We start from the raw sequence: 19,250 nt of genomic DNA, 5'->3' as shown, positions 1-19,250 counted from the left end.
GGATGAGAGGAGAGCGGGCTGACCAGTAGAGAACAGCTTTATGAGGCACCCTCTCCCTGCAAGTGATTTATAGACCTGAAATTCCAGATTGTGCTATCTATTTGGCAGGGTGAAGTGCAGTGACCTCTGGTCCCCAGTCTGTCAGGGTGGAGGGGGCGGTGTAGGAGGGTGAATGTCCCGGTTTCCCCTCCCCCTCCCCCCCACCAGTGTCTCTCCTTAGGACTAGAGCCTTCCTGGAGGGCGAGGAGAGATCGAAGTCAAACCCACACTTGACTCCTGAAGCCTAGAACTGCCTCCTTGGCTGGGGGATCTAGCCTCTCCAAGACCGGGAGGCCAGCAGAGGAGGGCGGCTGGAGGAGGCAGGGATTTGGGGGAGGGAGGCATGTGGGACGGATGCTTGGAATGTTGATGCTCGGGCTCTGGGTTGAGGAGGAGAATGGAAGTAGGGGGCTGTGTGAGAGAATTTTGAGAAGAGTTCAAGGAGCAAAGGGTGGGGGCGGGGGAGTGTGCTAGAAAAAGGGACTGAACGGGCCTGGTGGGAGAAAAGTGCCCCCCACCACCACACACGCGACGCATGGACAAAGCAGGGTCACAGCAAGGAGCTGTGGGTGGGAGTGTCTTCATTCTGTGGAATCAAAGAGGCCTAGGTTCAAATCCCAGTTCCACCTACTCCGTACAGCGGGACCTGGTCTGTGCATTAGCTCATCTGCAGAATGGGTACCATCAGATCATTTTCCAGGTCAGTGGTGGGAACGGAGTGCAGAGACGTCTGCAAAGTATGTCTTCTGGCCGCGGGTGCAGCTCGAGGCTTCACCTCACCAGCTGCGCAGCCAAGAGGCCCAAGGTCCCTCTAATGCTGCCCTCTAGCGGCACAAGGCTGATTCCGCAGGCGAAGATGGTTGGCTTGTTCCCCAGAACTCCTCAGACCTCAGGACTAGGCATTTGCTGCACTTTCTCTCTGGGCCTTGGTTCTCCCAGTGTGTGAGAAATGGGAAAACAAATGAACTTAAGATTCTATTGTCAGAGTTCCCACTGTGGGGCAGTGGATTAAGAATCCCAACTGTAGCAGCTCGGGTCACTTTTGAGGCTTGAGTTCAATCCCAGGCCCAGCTAGTGAATTAAAGGATCCTGCATTGGGAGTTCCTTCTGTGGCCCAACCAGATGGGTTCCATCTCAGCCAGGCACAGTGGGTTAAAGATCCAGCAGCATAGGTCGAAACTGGGGCTTGGGTTTGATCCCTGGTGGAGGGAACTCCATGTTGCAGGACTGCCTTGCCGTGGCTGCAGACCCCTGGCCCAGAAATTCCATATGCCACAGGATATGGAATAAATAAAGAAATAATAAATACAATGAAATTGCACTGTCCAGATATTGGTTTATAAGACACATGAAATGTTTTCCAATCAAAACGGATAATTTGATTTTTAGTCAACCCACTTTCCATTTAAAGTTGTTTTTCTTGGAGTTCTCATCATGGCACAGGGGAAACAGATCCAACTAGGATCCACAAAGACACAGGTTCAATCCTTGGCCTCACTTAGTGGGCTAAGGATCTGGCATTGCCGTGAGCTGTGGTGCAGGCTGGCAGGTATAGCTACAATTCGACCCCTAGCCTGGGAACTTCCATATGCAGCGGGTGCGGCCCTAAAAACAAAAGCAAAAACAAAACAAAACTTGTTTGGAGTTCCTGCTGTGGCTCAGCGAGTTAAGAAGCCAACCAGTATCCATGAGGATACAGGATCCTTACTCAGTGGGTTAAGGATTCGGCATTGCCACAAGCTGCAGCATAGGTTGAAGATGGGGCTCGGATTTGGCACTGCTGTGGCTGTGGTGAAGGCCAGAAGCTGCAACTCTGACTGACCCCTAGCCTGGAGTCAAAAGAGACTAAAAAAAAAAGAAGGAAAGCAAAAATGGGTGATCAATGTTTATTAAAATAAAAATTTAAAGAAAAGAAAAAAGCACCCTGAATTCAGTCCCACCTCAACCTCCACCCCATCATCCAGCTATTTTACACGTACACAGCTTTACACTTTTCCAGTGAGTATTTATTATTAGTTAAACCATGATTCAGGATCTCAGGGTGGGAATCACCATGAATCCAGGTCCCCCTGCACCACCCTGTGGAGAAGGACGGAGGACAGATGAGGTGGGGGGGCCAGTTCAGATCTTCCCAGGAAACGTGCCTTCCGCCCGGCGGTCATCCCAGGCTGACACCTGTGGAAACACAGCCAGTGTTACTTCATTCCTCCACGGGGAGAGCGGAAGGGTGGACTTCTCTGTCTTCCTCATTTTGCAGTCAACAAGGAACCCCAGTACCTGCTATGTGCCACTACTGGCAACTGCTCCAGGAGCTGGGGAGCCAGTAAAGACCCAGAAGGCCAAGAGTCACTGTCCTGAATGAGCTAACCCACTGAGGGGATGGGGTGGAGGGCGGGGGAATAACGGGCAGACTCACGGCAGAGCTGTGACTGTACAGAGCTCCAAGAGGGTGACTCTGCCCTGATTCAGAAACCCCAGAGTTCAACCCTCAATGATGTTTGTCAGAAGAGAAGAAAGAAGGAATACCAGACAGCTGTGGGAAGAAAAAAAAAAGGCTGATCTACGCTCTGGCAGGAATGGATCTCCAACACATGGAATCAAGTGCAAAAAGTCCAAACCAGATAAGAGTGGGATGTTACTCTCACTCACAGATGTATATATGCATACTTTTTTTTTTTTTTTAAGGGCCACACCTGTGGCATATGGAGCTTCCCAGGCTAAGGGCTGAATTGAACTACAGCTGCCTGCCTATACCACAGCCACAGCAACGCAGGATCCAAGCTTCATCTGTGACCTACATCACAGCTCAGAGCAATGCCAGATCCTTAACCCACTGAGCTAGGCCAGGAATTGAACCCACAACCTCATGGTTACTAGTTGGATTCGTTTCCGCTGTGCCACAATGGGAACTCCCATGCATCTTTGCATTCTTTTTTTTTTTTTTTTTTTTTTTTTTTAATCTTTTTGCCATTTCTTGGGCCACTCTGGAGGCATATGGAGTTTCCCAGGCAAGGGGTCGAAAGGGAGCTATAGCCATCGGCCTACACCAGAGCCACAGCAACACGGGATCCGAGCCGCGTCTGCAATCTACACCACAGCTCATGGCAGCGCCCAATCGTTAACCCACTGAGCGGGGCAAGGGATCCAACCCTCAACCTCATGGTTCCTAGTCAGATTCATTAACTACTGCGCCACTATGGGAACTCCATACATCTTTTTTTTTTTTAATGCATATGTATTTTTAAAAAATTATGGAAACGCTCCCCAGAGGTTAACACTCTGCAACTTGCTGACCTTCCTACAGGTGGCTAGACACATGTTCATTTTTATACACACACACACACACACACACACACACACACACACGTTCACCTTTACAGGCGATATATTAGAGACAGTGGATAAGGAAGACTGAATCTGAATCCCTGATCCATCACTTTCTAGCTGCATGACCTCGGGCAAACTGCTCAACCTTTCAGGGCCTCAGTTTCCGATTTTGTAAAATGAGGATACTGATAACAGTACCTGTCTCATCCTGTTTTTTGTTATGTCTGTCCTTATGATATAAAGCACTTACAAAGTAGCTGGCCCACAGTAAGTGCCTATTTACACACACATCACAAATGCTCTGTACTGGAGTTCTTGTTGTGGCTCGGCAGGTTAGGAACACAGCAGTGTCTGTGAGGATCCAGATTTGATTCCCGGCCTCACTCAATGGGTTAAGGATTTGGCACTGCCACAAGCTGCAGCAGAGATCACAGATGTGGCTTGGATCTGGCACTGCTGTGGCTGTGGCACTGGCTTGTAGTTGCAGCTCCGATTCCACTCCTAGGCTGGGAACTTCCATATGCCGCAGGTGCAGCCCTGCAGCCCTAAAAAGAAAAAATAAAAACGCTCCATACTCAAAAGCTGGAGTTCCTCTGTGGCGCAAAGGAATTGGCAGTATCTCTGGAGCACTGGGGAACAGGTTCAATCCCAGCCTGGCACAGTGGGTTGAAGGATGTGTGTTGCCACAGCTGGGGTGTAGGTTGCAACTGTGGCTCAGACATGATCTGATTCCTGGCCCAGGGAACTTCATGTGCCACAGAGTGGCCAAAAAAGAAAAAAACAAAATCAAAAACATAAACATAAAAAATATGTAAACTGGGCCATACTATATAGATTATATTGCAACTTGCTTTTTCCACAGGTCATAGAGCCCCTTCTGTAATCTGTCACACAGATTAAGATAAATATACCATAATTCCCATCTTTCTTCTAACTTGTGTTCTTTCCTCTTTTATTTAAAAGGTATGATTTTTTTTTTTTTTCTTTTCAGGGTCGCTCCTGTGGCACATGGAATTTCCCAGCCCAGGGATCGAATTGGAGCTGCAGCTGCTGGCCAATACCACAGCAACACCAGATGTGAGCTGCATCTGCGACCTATACTGCAGCTCACAGCAATGTCAGATCCTTAACCCACGGAGCGAGGCGGGGGACTGAACCCCCATCCTCATGGACACCATGTCAGATTCTTAATCCACTGAGCCACAACGGAACTCCCTAACTTAGGTTGTTTCTGAATGTTCCCCATTACAAACAACTCTGTATATCTTGTCATTTTTGTACATTAACATTTTTGTAGGATGTGCACGTGCAAAATTGCCCATATCTAGAGTATGTCTTTTTTTTTTTTTTTCCATTTTGAAAGATCCTGCCTCAGGACTGACCTCAAAAGTGACTGGACCATTTTACAGAACCACCAACCTTTTTTTTTTTTCACTGTGCCCGTGGCATGTGGAGTTCCTGGACCAGGCACAAAACCTGAGCCACAGCAGTGACCAGAGCCACTACAGTGACAACACTGGGTCCTTAACCCACTGTGCCACAAGACAACTCCCAACACCTTTTGGATAGGCTGGTCTGATCCTTAGGCAAATTAGTCTTTGCCCCAAAATCTCATTTCATGGAAAGGAAACAAAGGAAACATTCACACAGAGGGCAAAACACTTCCTGCAACGGAACTGTACACTGCGGTATCATTTAAAATAGTGAAAAAAGACTGAGTTTAGCTCAAGGAGAAAGGCATTTTCTTTTTTTTTTTTTTTTTTTTAATCTTTTTGCTATTTCTTGGGCCGCTCCTGCGGCATATGGAGGTTCCCAGGCTAGGGGTCGAATCGGAGCTGTAGCCACCGGCCTACACCAGAGCCACAGCAACGCAGGATCCGAGCAACCTACACCACAGCTCACGGCAACGCCGGATCGTTAACCCACTGAGCAAGGGCAGGGACCGAACCCGCAACCTCATGGTTCCTAGTCGGATTTGTTAACCACTGCGCCACGACAGGAACTCCGGAAAGGCATTTTCTTAACCATTAAAGACAATGATTACCCCAAAATTGACAAGGTTGTACTGCCATGAAAATAGGTACACAATGCAAGTAAAAAAGCCCAGAGTGGAGTTCCTGCTGTGGCACACTGGGTTAAGGATACAGCACTGCTGCAGCTGTGGTGTGGGTTGTAGCTCTAGCTTGGATTTGACCCCTGGCCTGGTAACTTCCATATGCTGTGGGTGTGGTGGCGGAAGGCAAGAACCAACCAGTATCTGGAGTATGATCCACATCTTTTTTTTTTTTTTTTTTTTTTTTTTTTGCCTTTTCTAGGGCCGCTCCTGTGGCATATGGAAGTTCCCAGGCTAGGGGTCGAATCGGAGCTGTAGGCACCGGCCTACGCCAAAGCCACAGCAATGCCAGATTCAAGCCGCGTCTGTGGCCTATACCACAGCTCGTGGCAATGCCGGATCCTTAACCCACTGAGCAAGGCCAGGGATCGAACCCACAACGTCATGGTTCCTAGTTGGATTCGTTAACCACTGAGCCATGACGGGAACTCCCACATCTGCATTTTTTAAAAGTATATGAACATACAATGAACATACACTTATACCTACACACACAGAAAAGTGGAAGATTTAAACCAAATTACTAAGGGAAGTTAACTTTGGACATAGAAGGGGTTTAAACTTAGGAGGTTTTTTCACCTTCTACATTATATAAATCTCTCATTTTGAAGATATACAAAAAGCCACCTTTTCATGAGAAAACTAAAAATTTTTTAAAACTGGAAAATAAAAGATGATTGGAAAAAATGTTTCAGATGCTCATATAAGGAAAGTGGTGGGGAGTTCCCTGGTGGCCTAGTGCTTATGGCACTGTCACTGCTACGGCTTGGGTTTGATCCCTGGCTTGGGAACTTCTGTGTGCTGGACTCCCAGACCCATCTCTCCCAAACACACATACTGGAACTAGAGACTAATTTTTAAAAACACACAAGAAACACCTAAAAGATGTTATTACCACTTAGGTGAGGAGGATGAGGAATAATTTTCTGCCCCTTCCTCTACTTCTTAAGTTTCTGTGAAATGCTTATATTGCTTATAAAAAACAAACAACAGCAATAACAAAAATACTTATTTTTACTTCACCACATCTCTGGAATAAAGCTACTGGGGCTGCTGGGTATCGCGTGCACTCATATCCAGCCCTAAGAAGTCAGACACAGCAGGCACCCGAGGAGAGGACCCGCACAACCTGAAGCTCCCCAGCTAAGGGCAGGCCCAGGTCCCAGAGCCTGGGGCACGGGGCAGCACCAGGACTGGAGGCACACTTCCTAGCGCCCTGTCCAGCACACCCCCGGTGCAGGCCCTGAGGCTGGAGTGGGGGGTAGTATGGGATCACAAATGTGAAACCCAAGCTCACGCAGGGCCAAGGAGAAATCCTGGGAGGAGAGAGGGTACTCAAGGCACTTGAGAGAGCGTGGCCAGAGGTGGGAGGAAAACCGACTGGGCTGAGAAGGAGTGCACTGAGGCAATTTGTTCTCGAGAAATAAGCCCCAAAGATATACATCAAGGATATTTAAAATACTGAAAAATTAGAACAGAATCTCCACAGAAGGGTCAAAGGTAAATAAAAGCATCTGTAAGTTATTAAAACAAATGAGGCAGATCTGTGTACATGCACTGCCATTAAAAAAAAAAGGTTCCAAGACACACTAATAAGTCAATGCAAGTCAGAGAACAAACTATAGAGTATGATCATCCACGCCGAGAGTTCCACAGGCTCATGTATGACAAATGTACACAGAGGAAAGGAATCGGCTGACAGTAGTTATCTCGGGAGGGAGACTAGGGAGCACAATCCGACTCCTACTTTTTATTTTACTGGTATTGCTTACATTTGTAAAGTGAGCACTATTACTTTTGAAATACTATCATATTCTGATTTTAGGACACATGGTTTTTCCACTTTAGCATCTCCAAAATTAGCATGCTTATTACATTCATTTCCAGCATTTAAAAAAAAAAAGCAAGAAAGAAAAAGAAAGGGAAAAAAAGATCCAAACATCTCTTGCTGCTTCTTGTAGTCAATGGGGTCTTTGATGAAATAGAGTAATTTTTTTTTTTTTTTTTTTTTTAAAGGGGGAGTTCCTGTGTGGTGCAGTGGATTAAGGATCTGGCGTGTTGACTGCAGTGGCTCAGGTCAATACTGTGGTGCGAATCTGATTCCTGGCTTGGGAACTTCTGCAGGTTGTGAGTGTACCCTGTCCCAAATAAATAAAAATAAATTTTTTTTAAAAAGAGGGTATGACAGAGGATATTAAATAGTAGCAACAAGTTTAAAAGGACTGCCCTGGAGTTCCCGTCGTGGCGCAGTGGTTAACGAATCCGACTAGGAACCATGAGGTTGCGGGTTCGGTCCCTGCCCTTGCTCAGAGGGTTAACGATCCGGCGTTGCCGTGAGCTGTGGTGTAGGTTGCAGACGCGGCTCGGATCCCGCGTTGCTGTGGCTCTGGCGTAGGCCTGTGGCTACAGCTCCGATTGGCCCCTAGCCTGGGAACCTCCATATGCCGCGGGAGCGGCCCAAGAAATAGCAACAACAACAACAACAAAGAAAAAGACAAAAAGACAAAAAAAAAAATTAAAAAAAAAAAAAAAAAAAGGACTGCCCTATTGCATCCCTATTTTTTAGAGATGTATACTGTAGATAGGTGTGAAATGACACATCTGATATTTGCTTCAGAATACTTCAGCAAAAGGAGGAAGAAAAAGAAAAGGGATATGTGAAGGAAAGGGGAAAAAAAATCTTTAAACTATTCAGTTTGGGAGTTCCCATCATGGCCCAATGGAAATGAATCTGACTAGCATCCATGAGGATGCAGGTTCAATCCCTGGCCTCATTCAGTGGGTTAAGGATCTGGTGTTGCTGTGGCTGTGGCTATAGCTCCAATTTGACTCCTAGCCTGGGAACGTCCATATGTCATGGGTACGGCCCTAAAAAGACCAAAAAAAAAAAAAGTATAATTGAATGAATTACATTGAATCTATAAAAACTCAAGTGTGTAATCATAATTCAAAAAAAAAAAGAATTAAAAAAAGCAAAACAAAAAAAGAAACTATTCAGTTTGGATGATGGGTACATTTGGGGGAATCACTGATTTATTCTACTTTGACTTTATTTGGAAATGTCCACATGAAAAAAGGACAGAGTTCTCCTGCAGCTCAGTGGGGGTAAGGATCTATGCTGTCACTGCAGCGACTTGGGTGGGATCCCCCTGCCCCAAAAAAGATTGATTCCAAAAGATAGTGATGCTGAGCTCCAGAGGGACAGGGCCGTGTAGAGTGCCGGGGCAAGACACATCTGGTTGTCTTGGCTGAGAGCCTGGCTGGTTGAGCATCAGTGCAAGGAGGAAAGGGAGGCAATTCCAGGAAGAAGACAAGGCCGCCGTGTCCATGGTCAGTGTGATGCCTTGTCCTCTCTCTGCCTCTCATAGATGAGCTGCCACCAAGTCATCACACTCCCCTCTGCTAAGACCTCACCCCAGTGTCCCAAAGGCCCCAGGAGGAGACACATACCCAGGATATGGGGCAGAGAGACTTGTACACACGCCGGTACCATTCGCACACGGAGACGTCACCCCCTTTAGCAGTCATTGCTTTCTCACAGCGGTGGAAGTCTGTGAAGAAAGGGGATCAGGGTCAGTCTAGACCAAGGCTGGAACACATTTCTGATCAAAACTCAAAGAAATACTTTTTACTTCACAACCAGTTATGCACAATCCTCACCCCACCCCCCAAGTTTCACAAAGAAAGCATACCCTTACACGTGCAGCTGCTAAAGAACTACTGTTCAATTTGAAAATTCTGGGGTCAGGAATGATAGGGCCACGTGAAAGGCAGGTGTGGAAATTATGCAAGTCCAGAACTGGGGCAAGGAAAGGGAAAAATGGCTTGATGCTGAGACGCTGGCATCCTAGAGAGGACATGAGGGGGATGGTCTGATTTATTAAAACCAGTAGGAAATTAATCTAAAAATTAATCTAAAAATTACTCCATGTATTACACTCCTAGGCACACTCCCTAGAGAGAAAAGCATTCACGTGGATACCAAATTACATTTATAAGCATGTCTATACAAGCGTGATTCTTGAACCCCAAACTGGATACCATGTGTCTGTGAATAAAATATAAAACTGTACAGTAGGGGAGTTCCCGTCGTGGCGCAGTGGTTAACGAATCCGACTAGGAACCATGAGGTTGCGGGTTCGGTCCCTGCCCTTGCTCAGTGGGTTAACGATCCGGCGTTGCCGTGAGCTGTGGTGTAGGTTGCAGACGCGGCTCGGATCCCGCGTTGCTGTGGCTCTGGCGTAGGCCGGTGGCTACAGCTCCGATTCAACCCCTAGCCTGGGAACCTCCATATGCCGCGGGAGCGGCCCAAGAAATAGCAGCAACAACAACAACAACAACAAAAGACAAAAAGACAAAACAAAACAAAAAACTGTACAGCAGTAAAAATGGGCAAAATATAGGAGTTCCTGCTATAGCTCAGCAGTAATTAACCTGACTAGTATTCATGAGGATGCAGGTTCGATGCCCTGATCAATGGGTTAAGGATTTGGCATTGCCATGAACTGCAGTGTAGGTCCCAGATGCAGCTTGGATTCCATGTTGCTGTGGCTGTGGCTTCAATTCAACCCCTGGCTGAGCTTCCATATACATGGGTGGCCCTTAAAAAAAAAAAAAAAAAAAAAGAGAGAGAGAGAGCAAGCAAAATACATGCCACAGCATCAATGAATCTTGAAAACTGTTGAAGAAATCCAAACACAAAGGAATACACACAGTATTTATAACATTCACAAAGAGACAAAAGCGGTGATAAAACCAAAATGTGATCGCCCTCTCAGTGGGGAGGTAGAGCGCTATTTTCAAGACAGGGAGTGCAGTAGGCAGGGAAGCTCTGAGTGCTGGCAGCATCTAGGTTTCTTCCAAATTACAGTTTCATGGGGGAATTCGAGTTTATTAATTTACTTGTACATTATGTTTTATGTTCCTCCTGTATGTATGTACATTTCATGCACGCATGCACACACGCGCACGCGCGCGCACACACACACACACACACCATCGAGGGGGAGCTTCGTGGTGGTCTAGTGGTTAGGACTCAGAGCTTCACTGCTGCAACCTGGGTTTAAACCCTGGTCTGGGAACTGCGATCCCATATCCCACGTCAAACTGTTGCATGCCATGGCCAAAAAAAAAAAAAAAAACCTTTTGTTTTTTACAAAACAAAACACAAAATCATTGCGGGAACCAAAGTTTGTGCCACTGGCCCAGATCTTGAACACACAGCTGGTGAGGAGGGGCGTGGGCCCTGCAAGGTAGGAATGTTCAGAATAAAAGTGGCCTAGGATGCAGAAGGACCCCTAGGAGGAGGCAAGAGGTAGGTGACTTGAGGTGTGGGACCAGGGGAAGGTCAACATTGCCCCCGCCCGCTCCAACCCATGTCCTGCTCACCCAGGTAGTTCTGCCAGCAGTTCCTGGTCTGGTTCTGGTTGGGGAAGCGGCTGTCAAAAGGAGCTGTCTGGTAGTTCTTGATTTTGGTCTGGATGTCTTCTGCCATAGTGCTGACTCCTGGGGCCAAAGAGAATGGATGCTGGTAGGGCTCTCAGTCCACTCAGGCCCAGTGGAGGCTGGATGCAGAACAGGCTGGGTGTGACCAAGTCAAGCCAGGCCAAGGCCCCCTTCCTTTCAACATGCACACAGAGATGAAAGGCAGGCAAGAACACGCAAAGTGTGGAAGTCACAGCAGGGTAGGGGTGGGGGGCTCAACTCTCTGGTAAAATCAGGCCTTATCTGTCCCAAAATAACACTAGTTGACACTCACCGAGTGCTGACTATTGGCAAGGATGCTTTATTCCTACAGTCACTCTAAAAGGCAGGAACTATTACTATTACTGTTTCACAAAGAGACAGGGTGTTTAAGTGACATCCCAAGGTCAGAGAGCACACATGCCGTGGAGCTGCACTCCATCACTGACATAACCTACACTGCAGGGGTTCTTAATCTTGATCCCTGCCATGAACTCCCCAGGGATCTAATGAACCCTTTCTCAGAATATGTTTAAATGTATTTAGAAGTTGCAAAGGATCACAAAGAAAACCGTTATATGCAGCTGAGGACTTAACTACACAATTTCGAAATAGTCATGAGTGAGGGAGTCCCCGTGGTGGCTCAGTGGTAACGAACCCCACTAGAATCTATGAGGATGTGGATTTGATTCCTGGCATTGCTCAGTGGGTTAAGGATCCTGAGCTGCTATGGCTGTGGTGTAGGCTGGCAGCTGCAGCTCCGATTCCACCCCCCCAGCTTGGGAACTTCCATATGCCCTGGGGGCAGCCTTAAAAAAAAGGAATGAAAATGATATTTTGTGACATCTACAACTGTAATGGGATATAAGATGACCTGTGGTTTTAATGATGCTAATACGACTATGGCCACTGCCTCCACTCCTAACTGAAGGAAACGCTACATTTCAATAAGAGATTAGTAAAAATATAGATGTAAAATTTCCCCCATTCAAGAACTAGAACCCCTTGAATTCTATGGATTCTGTGAACCCAGAGTTAAAAACCTATGACAGAATTTCTAATGAGGTGATACAGTTTTCGTCAGGGAACCTGAAAGAAATTGCCTCTATTCCAGATGATTAGAGAAGTCCTGGGATTACATAGAGGTGAGTGGACTGATGTTAAATCCAAGCGACTCAAGGTAGTGGTAGGGATCGGGGCCATCGAAATGGAGTCTTTCCGGGAGCGGGGCTATCTGGAACTCCAGCAGCTGGGACACACACACGATCGGAAGAATTATTTTGGAAGCGAGATCCACCCGATTTCAGGAGTGCGGTAGACTGGGAGTACCGCTGTGGCCCCTCCAACGTCTAAGGGGGTGGAGGCGCCAGACACCAAGAAGCCATGCCACAGCCCAGGCAAACCACAGGGGGTACATCTGGTGATTAAAAGCCCTGCAGTGCAAACTACTAGGTCCAAATCCTGACCTCTGGCTAAACCGCTTACTGTCTGAACTGCGGTTGCCTCCCTGTCAAAAAGGGATAATCACAGGCCCTACCTCATAGAGCTGGAGGGAGGATTAAATGAATCAATGTAAGTCGCCTGGAATGTTCCAGGCATTGAGGAAAAACTAAATAATCGTTAGCTACGACTATTAACTTGAAGAGACCCCCCCGGGCCCGGGAGGCCTGCTGCCGTCGGCCGGAAACCTCATCTCATTCCCTGGGAAGCAAGGGTCGGACTCTTGAGTCCCCAGGCTGGGATTCCAGGCCCCCGAGGCCTCGACACTCACCTAGAGTCGCGCCTGAAACCGCTGGAAGCTCAATGTGACCCTCAGCAAAGACGCCGGCGTCGGACCGGAAGCGGAATAAAGACCGGCCGGAAGCGGGACGAGACGCGGTACAAGGGAGTCTTCCGCGGGGCTGGGCTGGTCCAGAAGCACTTAGGCCACGCCCATGCAAGAGAACTCCGACCTTCTATTGGTCCGAATGCCTGTTCGTCCTCACTCCCAGCCCAATCGTGAGCTGAAGCGGTTCCAAGCCGTGGGCGCAGTCTCGTCTCCTCCCCGTCCTTACCGAGAGAGAAGGGCTCAGGGTCCTGTCCTGGAGGGAGAGTCCCCCTGTGGAGAAACTATCCCAACGGAAATACTCTTATTCATGCAATAATCATTTATTGAACGTTTACTCTGTGCCAAATATTTCTATTAAGTGTTGGGACGCATAGCTGAAGAAAACACAAAAATCCCTATTCTCGTTATGATTATTACTGGGTCAATTGGAAAATTGGAATTTCCAGGAGTTCCCGTTATGGCACAGAGGAAAAAAATCCAGCTAGGAACCATGGGGTTGCGGATTCGATCCCTGGCCTTGCTCAGTGGGTTGAGGATCCAGCGTTGCGGTGAGCTGTGGTGTAGGTCACAGACAACGCTTGGATCCTGCGTTGCTATGGCTGTGGCTAGGACGGCGGTTGCAACTCCAATTGGACCTCTAGCCTAGGAATCTCCATATGCCACCAGTGCGGCCCTAAAAAGCAAAAAAGAAAAGAAAATTGGAACTTCCAATTGGAAATTCAATTACTGGGGATTGCAAACAAATCATTCTTAAGGAATTAAAAACAAGCCATTCTTTCTCCCAGGGTCGTTCATCCCTATATGAGGAATGCCCAGACTCCATCTTCCTGCTTATTATCATGTTTCCCCAAACCTTAGAAGGCACATTATGTTTTGGAGGCTGCGTACCAGGCCTACACCATCCTAACTGCATGGGGGACGGAGAGCAAGTAGCCACCCAATAAAATACTTGGCAGTGTCAGGCTTAACTGGATTGGGGGCCTCCTGCATTCTGTGTTCATCAGGATTGTAATTATTTGTTTACATGCCTGCATTCATCCCTTTCAATGAGATCTTCCTAAAGCCCAAATTTCTTTGTTTAACCCCCCCCCCAAACCCTCTAACAAAGTCCAGGCTCCTTAATATGGTTCACAGATCCTTTTTTTTTTTAATTCAATGAATTTTATTATATTTATAGTTGTCCGCAGATCCTTTGTGAACTGACCCATGGTCCTCCCTCCAGCCACGTTGAGATATATATATATAAATATATACTTTTTTTGTTTTTTTTTTTGTCTTCTTGCCATTTCTTGGGCCGCTCCCACAGCATATGGAGGTTCCCAGGCTAGGGGTCTAATCGGAGCTGTAGCCACCAGCCTACGCCAGAGCCACAGCAATGTGGGATCTGAGCCGCATCTGTGACCTACACCACAGCTCACAGCAACACCAGATCCTTAATGCACTGAGCGAGGCCAGGGATTGAATCCGCAATCTCATGGTTCCTAGTTGGATTCGTTAACCACTGAGCCATGACGGGACTCCGTCACATTGATATTTTTGGTCTTTGAATAGTGATGTGAGGCCTACCTCCAGGCCTTTGATTATGCTGTTTCCTCCCATTGGAACATTCTTTGCCCACCTGACTTCTCATATCAGCTATTTTTTGGTCCAGGAAGTCTTCCCCGAGAACAACCCACACCCACACCCCCACCCTCTGTGTTTCCCATCCCAGCCCTGACCACGGTGGGTTGTCCCTGCCATCTGGTAATGATTTTGTCTCCCCACTGGACTGTGAACTCTCTAAGGGCAGGGTTCCAGGTTGTCTTGGTCATTACTGAATCCCCAGCATGGCCTACAGTAGGCTCTCTTTAAGCGCTCAGTTGTTCCCAGAACAGGGTAGACTTTCCTTGGGATCTAAGTTCTATGGCCCTTAGCTTGAAGTAGGAAAACAGAATAGGTGACTGGGGGGGCAAGCACCAGGTCTAATTCGCTGATGGCCCCGGCACAGGGAGGGTACACAGTAAGCCCTCTTTGGAATCTTGAGTCCTCTCAAAGGGGGACACAGTGGGTAAATTCGAAAGTTATTGATTGTGTCTGTTTCATGTACAAGTCCCAGTACAGGGCAGGCACAAAGCAGGCAGGCCAGTGGCTACTGAATTTGATTCCTCTGCATGGCCCACCACACAGTGAACACACAGTAGGTCCCCTAAGGGTCCTGTGTCTGTTTTGGTCACGGTGTGACTTGGGATCACAGGGGTGGAAGCGGGGAACGATGTGGGTGTGGTGGTGAGCACAGGTTTCCTGGAGGATCTAGTCGGTACCAGTGGGAAGGATGCAAACAGCACTGGCAACAAGGCTTGACCAGATATTTTTATTGGGTCGCTGCTCCCTGTCCGTCCCCCATGCGGTCGGGATAGGCTAGGCCTGGCACTCGGCCTCCGAAGCGGTACGTGTACTTGCGCCCCCCGCTCTTGAGCACGATGTCGCGGCGGTAGTAGTAACGCAGGCCTCGGCTCAGCTTCTCATAATTCATGCCGGGCTTCCTCTTGCGTTCGCCCCACAGCCGCGCCACCTAGTTGGGAGGCCCGGCTTAGTCCGAGAGGGCGGGAGGGGCTCGCCTTGACAACAGATGGGCGTGGGGGGGGGGGGGTCCTGGTAGAGTCTGCACAGTGCTTAGTCGGGGCGGAGCAGAGTTGAGATGAGGGCGAGGCGGGGGGCGGGGCCTAGCGCTAGGCAAAGCGAATGGCGAGGCTAAGGGATCACTAGCAGACAGGGACCGGACTTGGCCGGGGTGGGAAGCTGCCCCACCTCTTTGGGGTCGCACAGTTGGAACTCGCGGCTGTTGCCCGTCCAGCGGATGCAGCTGCTACGCGTCCCGTCGTGGAGCAGCTCCAGGAGGAACTGCCACAGCTGAATGGGACCTGCGGGGTGGGGGCACGTGAACACTCAGGTTCCCTGGTCCCAGATCATGTCGTTTCGATGACCCAGGAGTCCGGATCCTCTCCTCCTCGGGACCAACAAGTCCGGATATAAGGGACCCAAGAGTTGGCCTCGGGGACCCAGGCATCCGGGACTCCCATCTCTAAGATTAAGGAGTTTGGCTGCCCCACCTTGGAAATCTAGGCAGCCAGACCCTCATCCCTTTCTTCTCACTTAATCCAGGAGCCTTGGTCCTCGTCCCTTGCTTCCCAGAAGACGGCCAGTGTCTCAGTCCTCTCCTCCCTCAAGACCCAGGAGCAAGGGCACGGTCCCCTCCCCTCTGGAGCCCTGCCAGTTTCCCAGGTCCCTCCCCTAAGGCGCCTAGGCCCCGCCTCGTTAGACTCCGGGTCCTCTCCCTGGGGACAAAGTCTCGGGAACCTCACCTCGGTGGTTCGTCTTGGGATAATGAGCTAAGGTTGCACGGTCCGACTGCTGGCTCGGTACGGAGGAAGTGGTGAGATCTGAACCCTGGTACTCCTTTGAAGAGGTGGTGCAATCCGTGTGCAGCCCCCAGTCCCAGGAGGTGGTATAGTCCGAGCCTGAAGGCCCGCCCCACGGAGTGGCAGAGTCCGCGCGCGGCTCGCCGCAGAGGCCCTTGTCCCAGTAGGTGGCGCCGTCAGGGCCAATAGAAGAGTCCCAGCTGGTGGAGCTGGCGGCGACCGGGGCGCGCGACCAAGAGTTGGCACCTTCAGCGGAGGTGGCACTGTTTCCGCTGGCTGCCTCTTCCGAGCCAGCCAAGGGGGCGGGGCCCAGGGCCTGGGAGACCCGGCTCCAAGGGACCGAGCCGCTGTACGGCAGGTCTGTCCAATCTCCGGACCACGGAAGAGCCTGAGGGACGGGTTCTGTGAGGACGAACGGACCCCAAGTGAGAGGAGCCCAGGTGTCCCGATCCCCTGCCCCCTCGGGGGTTCTAGGAGTCAAAGCTCTCAGCCTTGGCGCCTGGGGCCCCACGCTCCCGGATCTAGGACCTGCCACCTTGAGGACACCGGCATCCCCGTCCTAGTCCCGTTCCCCCTCCAAGATCGCGGAATCGAAACCTCCAGTTACTGTGGGAGACACTCACCCGCGCCCCATGGAGCTTCTGGGTTCGGTAATGCGGAGACCCAGTCCGGCTGTGGAATCCCTGGGACAGATAAGGATGAAGCTGAGTTTAGGGAGGGGTGTGCACAGTGGCTACAGACTCCCCTCAGCCACTCACCTGCGCTCTTTATTTGTTCGGGACGAGAGTTGTGACCCCAGCCCCTACTCACTCAAGCCTAGGACTCAGGACCCTGGCCCCCTCCTCCTCCTCCTCCAAGCTCTGGAGTTCAAGCCCACATCCCTCTCCCAGTTCAACCCGGGGAATCCAGGCACTCCCCCTTCCTCCCACAGACCTAGGAGCCCAGCCTCTCACCTTCTCCAGCACCCTGAGGTCCCAGCCCACAGCCAGTTTTCCAGTATGTCTCCGCTGTCAGCCTGTCCCCTGGGAGTGCCAGTTCAGGGAAATAGAAGTCGAATTCAGCTCCTTCTGCAAGCAGTAAGGTTAGAGCCCCGTCAGGGTCGGTGGATGCTCCCACCTGGGCAAGCTCCCCACACACATGGCCTCAGCCCAGCAGCCTACCCAGCCCTGACAGTCTGTTCCCCAGGGGCACTTCCTGTGGCGATGCTTCATCCCAGTTCCACAAGTCCATGGATGCCAGTAGTGAATGTTCTGGGTCAAAAGAAAAAAAAGCACAGGGTGAGCTGGTGACACTTGGGGACCCTGGAGTCTGGGCCCCATCCCCTGCTTCCCTCAGATGGAGGAATCCAGGCCTCTGCTCCCTCTTTCCCCAGGACCCTGGAATCTTGGCCTCCAGTGTCCTTTTCTCTCTCACCAGGAGGAAGGGCCCCCAGACACCCAGTCTTCCAGTCCCCTGTTCATGGCTCACCTCTGGCAGATCCCTGTGCCCCCAGCCAGGGGTCTCAGCCCCATTTCATACCACATACCCCCTCCTCTGGGGGCCTGGGCAGGGGGGAATTTTCCAAGACGTCAGAGCGGGGGTCGCAGCCCGGGTCAAGTTGCAGGGGCCGAGGCGGGGCCAAGCTGTGCCACCCCCTCCCCACCCACCTCTGCCCCCTGGGATGGCCTCAAGCCTCCACGGTAGCTTTGGGGTGTCTTGGACTTGAGCAGGAGCCTGGGAAACAATGGGATGGGCATGACCTGGGGTGCAGAGGGGTGTTTCTGGGTTGACTGGAATGGGGAGGGGAAGGGGGCTTGGGGACTTGATCCTGTGACAAGGGAGGTGATGGGGGAGGAGGGCCTGGGGTCAGCTGGGCTGCACCAGGCTTATCTGCAACAGGAAGGGGGATTTCCGGCCAGACCCCTGGTCAGCAGACGTCACAATCCGCAGGGGGCCTGCGGGGGATATGGTGGGGGTTGGTTGGTCGACCTGGGATCTTCCACCAGGCTGTTTTCCCCTTCGAGGGCTTTGAGGAGGAAGTTCTGGGGCTGCTTCAGCAGACAGTAACATCAACAATATAAACAATAACAACAGTGACAATAATGGTTAACATTTCTTGAGGGCTCATTGCTTGCTACTAACTGTGCCATGGGCCTTTGTTTAATTCTCTTAGGAAGTGGGTACTAGTCTTACCCTGACTTTATGAAAGGGGAAATTGAGGTGCGTTTCCTCCTACTTTTCTTCATCTCCAGAATCCATCATGCCCTTCCATGCTGTCATAGTTTAGGCACATGAGGAAATTAGAGTATGAACTGAATATGAGATAATTAGTCATTTTCTTAGATGTGATAATGGTATTATGATATGGAAGCTATCTTTATAAGGTTATGAAACAGGTATTTAGGAGTGAAGTGTTATGATGTCTGTATTTGTTTCCAATGACTCAGCCAAAAAAACCCACCCATGTATACTTGTAACATATACTTACATGCATGCAATATTTGGGACACACTTATGCAAATTTTTTTTTTTTCTTTTTAGAGCTGCACCCGCTGCGTAAGGAAGTTCCCGGGCTAGGGATCGAATCAGAGTTACAGTTGCCAGCCACAGCCACAGCCACAGCCATGCAGGATCCGAGCTGCATCTGCGACCTACATCACAGCTCACGGCAACACCGGATCCTTACCCCACTGAACAGGGCTAGGGATCCAACCTGCATCCTCATGGGTCCTAGTTGGGTTCTTAACCCACTGAGCCCCAACAGAACTCCTCTTCTGTCCATGTTACACAAGGGAAACTGGGCCTCAAGAGGAAGAGCCACTCACCAGGTCACATAGTAGGTATTTGAGGGGGTCCTGGGAATGGACCCAGCTTTGGTTGAGCCAGAGCTCTCTGGCTTCACCGGGCCCTCCATCCATCTAACCTAGGGATCTAACCCGGTTGTGCCCCCACCAGGCCTGGGCCTCCTCTCCCTGAAGCTGCCTTCTCTTATGTGTGTCTGTCTCTCTGGCCCTGGGTCTCTGTTGTACCAGGCCTGACTCCAGTAAGGCCTTGACACCTAGTTCCTCCCCATCTCTGTCTTTAGTGTTCCTGTCTCTCTCCT

General features: G+C 49.9%; 2 protein-coding genes across 4 annotated transcripts; both read right to left on the bottom strand.

The window, feature by feature from the left end:
* Positions 1,912–12,868, bottom strand: COX6B (protein). Of its 3 annotated transcripts, none has more exons than XM_005664497.3 (4): positions 12,714–12,868; positions 10,868–10,984; positions 8,930–9,030; positions 1,912–2,214 (listed from the first exon to the last, which is right to left on the bottom strand). In XM_005664497.3, the coding sequence occupies exons 2-4, from the start codon at positions 10,971–10,973 to the stop codon at positions 2,161–2,163; spliced, it is 261 nt and encodes an 86-aa protein (XP_005664554.1). In that variant the 5' UTR covers positions 10,974–10,984; positions 12,714–12,868; the 3' UTR covers positions 1,912–2,160.
* On the bottom strand, positions 15,105–18,713 carry ETV2 (ETS variant 2). Its single transcript, XM_021097205.1, has 6 exons — positions 17,329–18,713; positions 17,122–17,235; positions 16,792–16,851; positions 16,112–16,570; positions 15,558–15,670; positions 15,105–15,321 (listed from the first exon to the last, which is right to left on the bottom strand). The coding sequence occupies exons 1-6, from the start codon at positions 17,396–17,398 to the stop codon at positions 15,121–15,123; spliced, it is 1,017 nt and encodes a 338-aa protein (XP_020952864.1). The 5' UTR covers positions 17,399–18,713; the 3' UTR covers positions 15,105–15,120.

The sequence above is a fragment of the Sus scrofa genome, chromosome 6 (assembly GCF_000003025.6).
Source record: "Sus scrofa isolate TJ Tabasco breed Duroc chromosome 6, Sscrofa11.1, whole genome shotgun sequence".
Taxonomy (NCBI): domain Eukaryota; kingdom Metazoa; phylum Chordata; class Mammalia; order Artiodactyla; family Suidae; genus Sus; species Sus scrofa.
The sequence above is the reverse complement of the archived record's forward strand: the minus strand, read 5'-3'. Positions and strand labels throughout refer to the sequence as shown.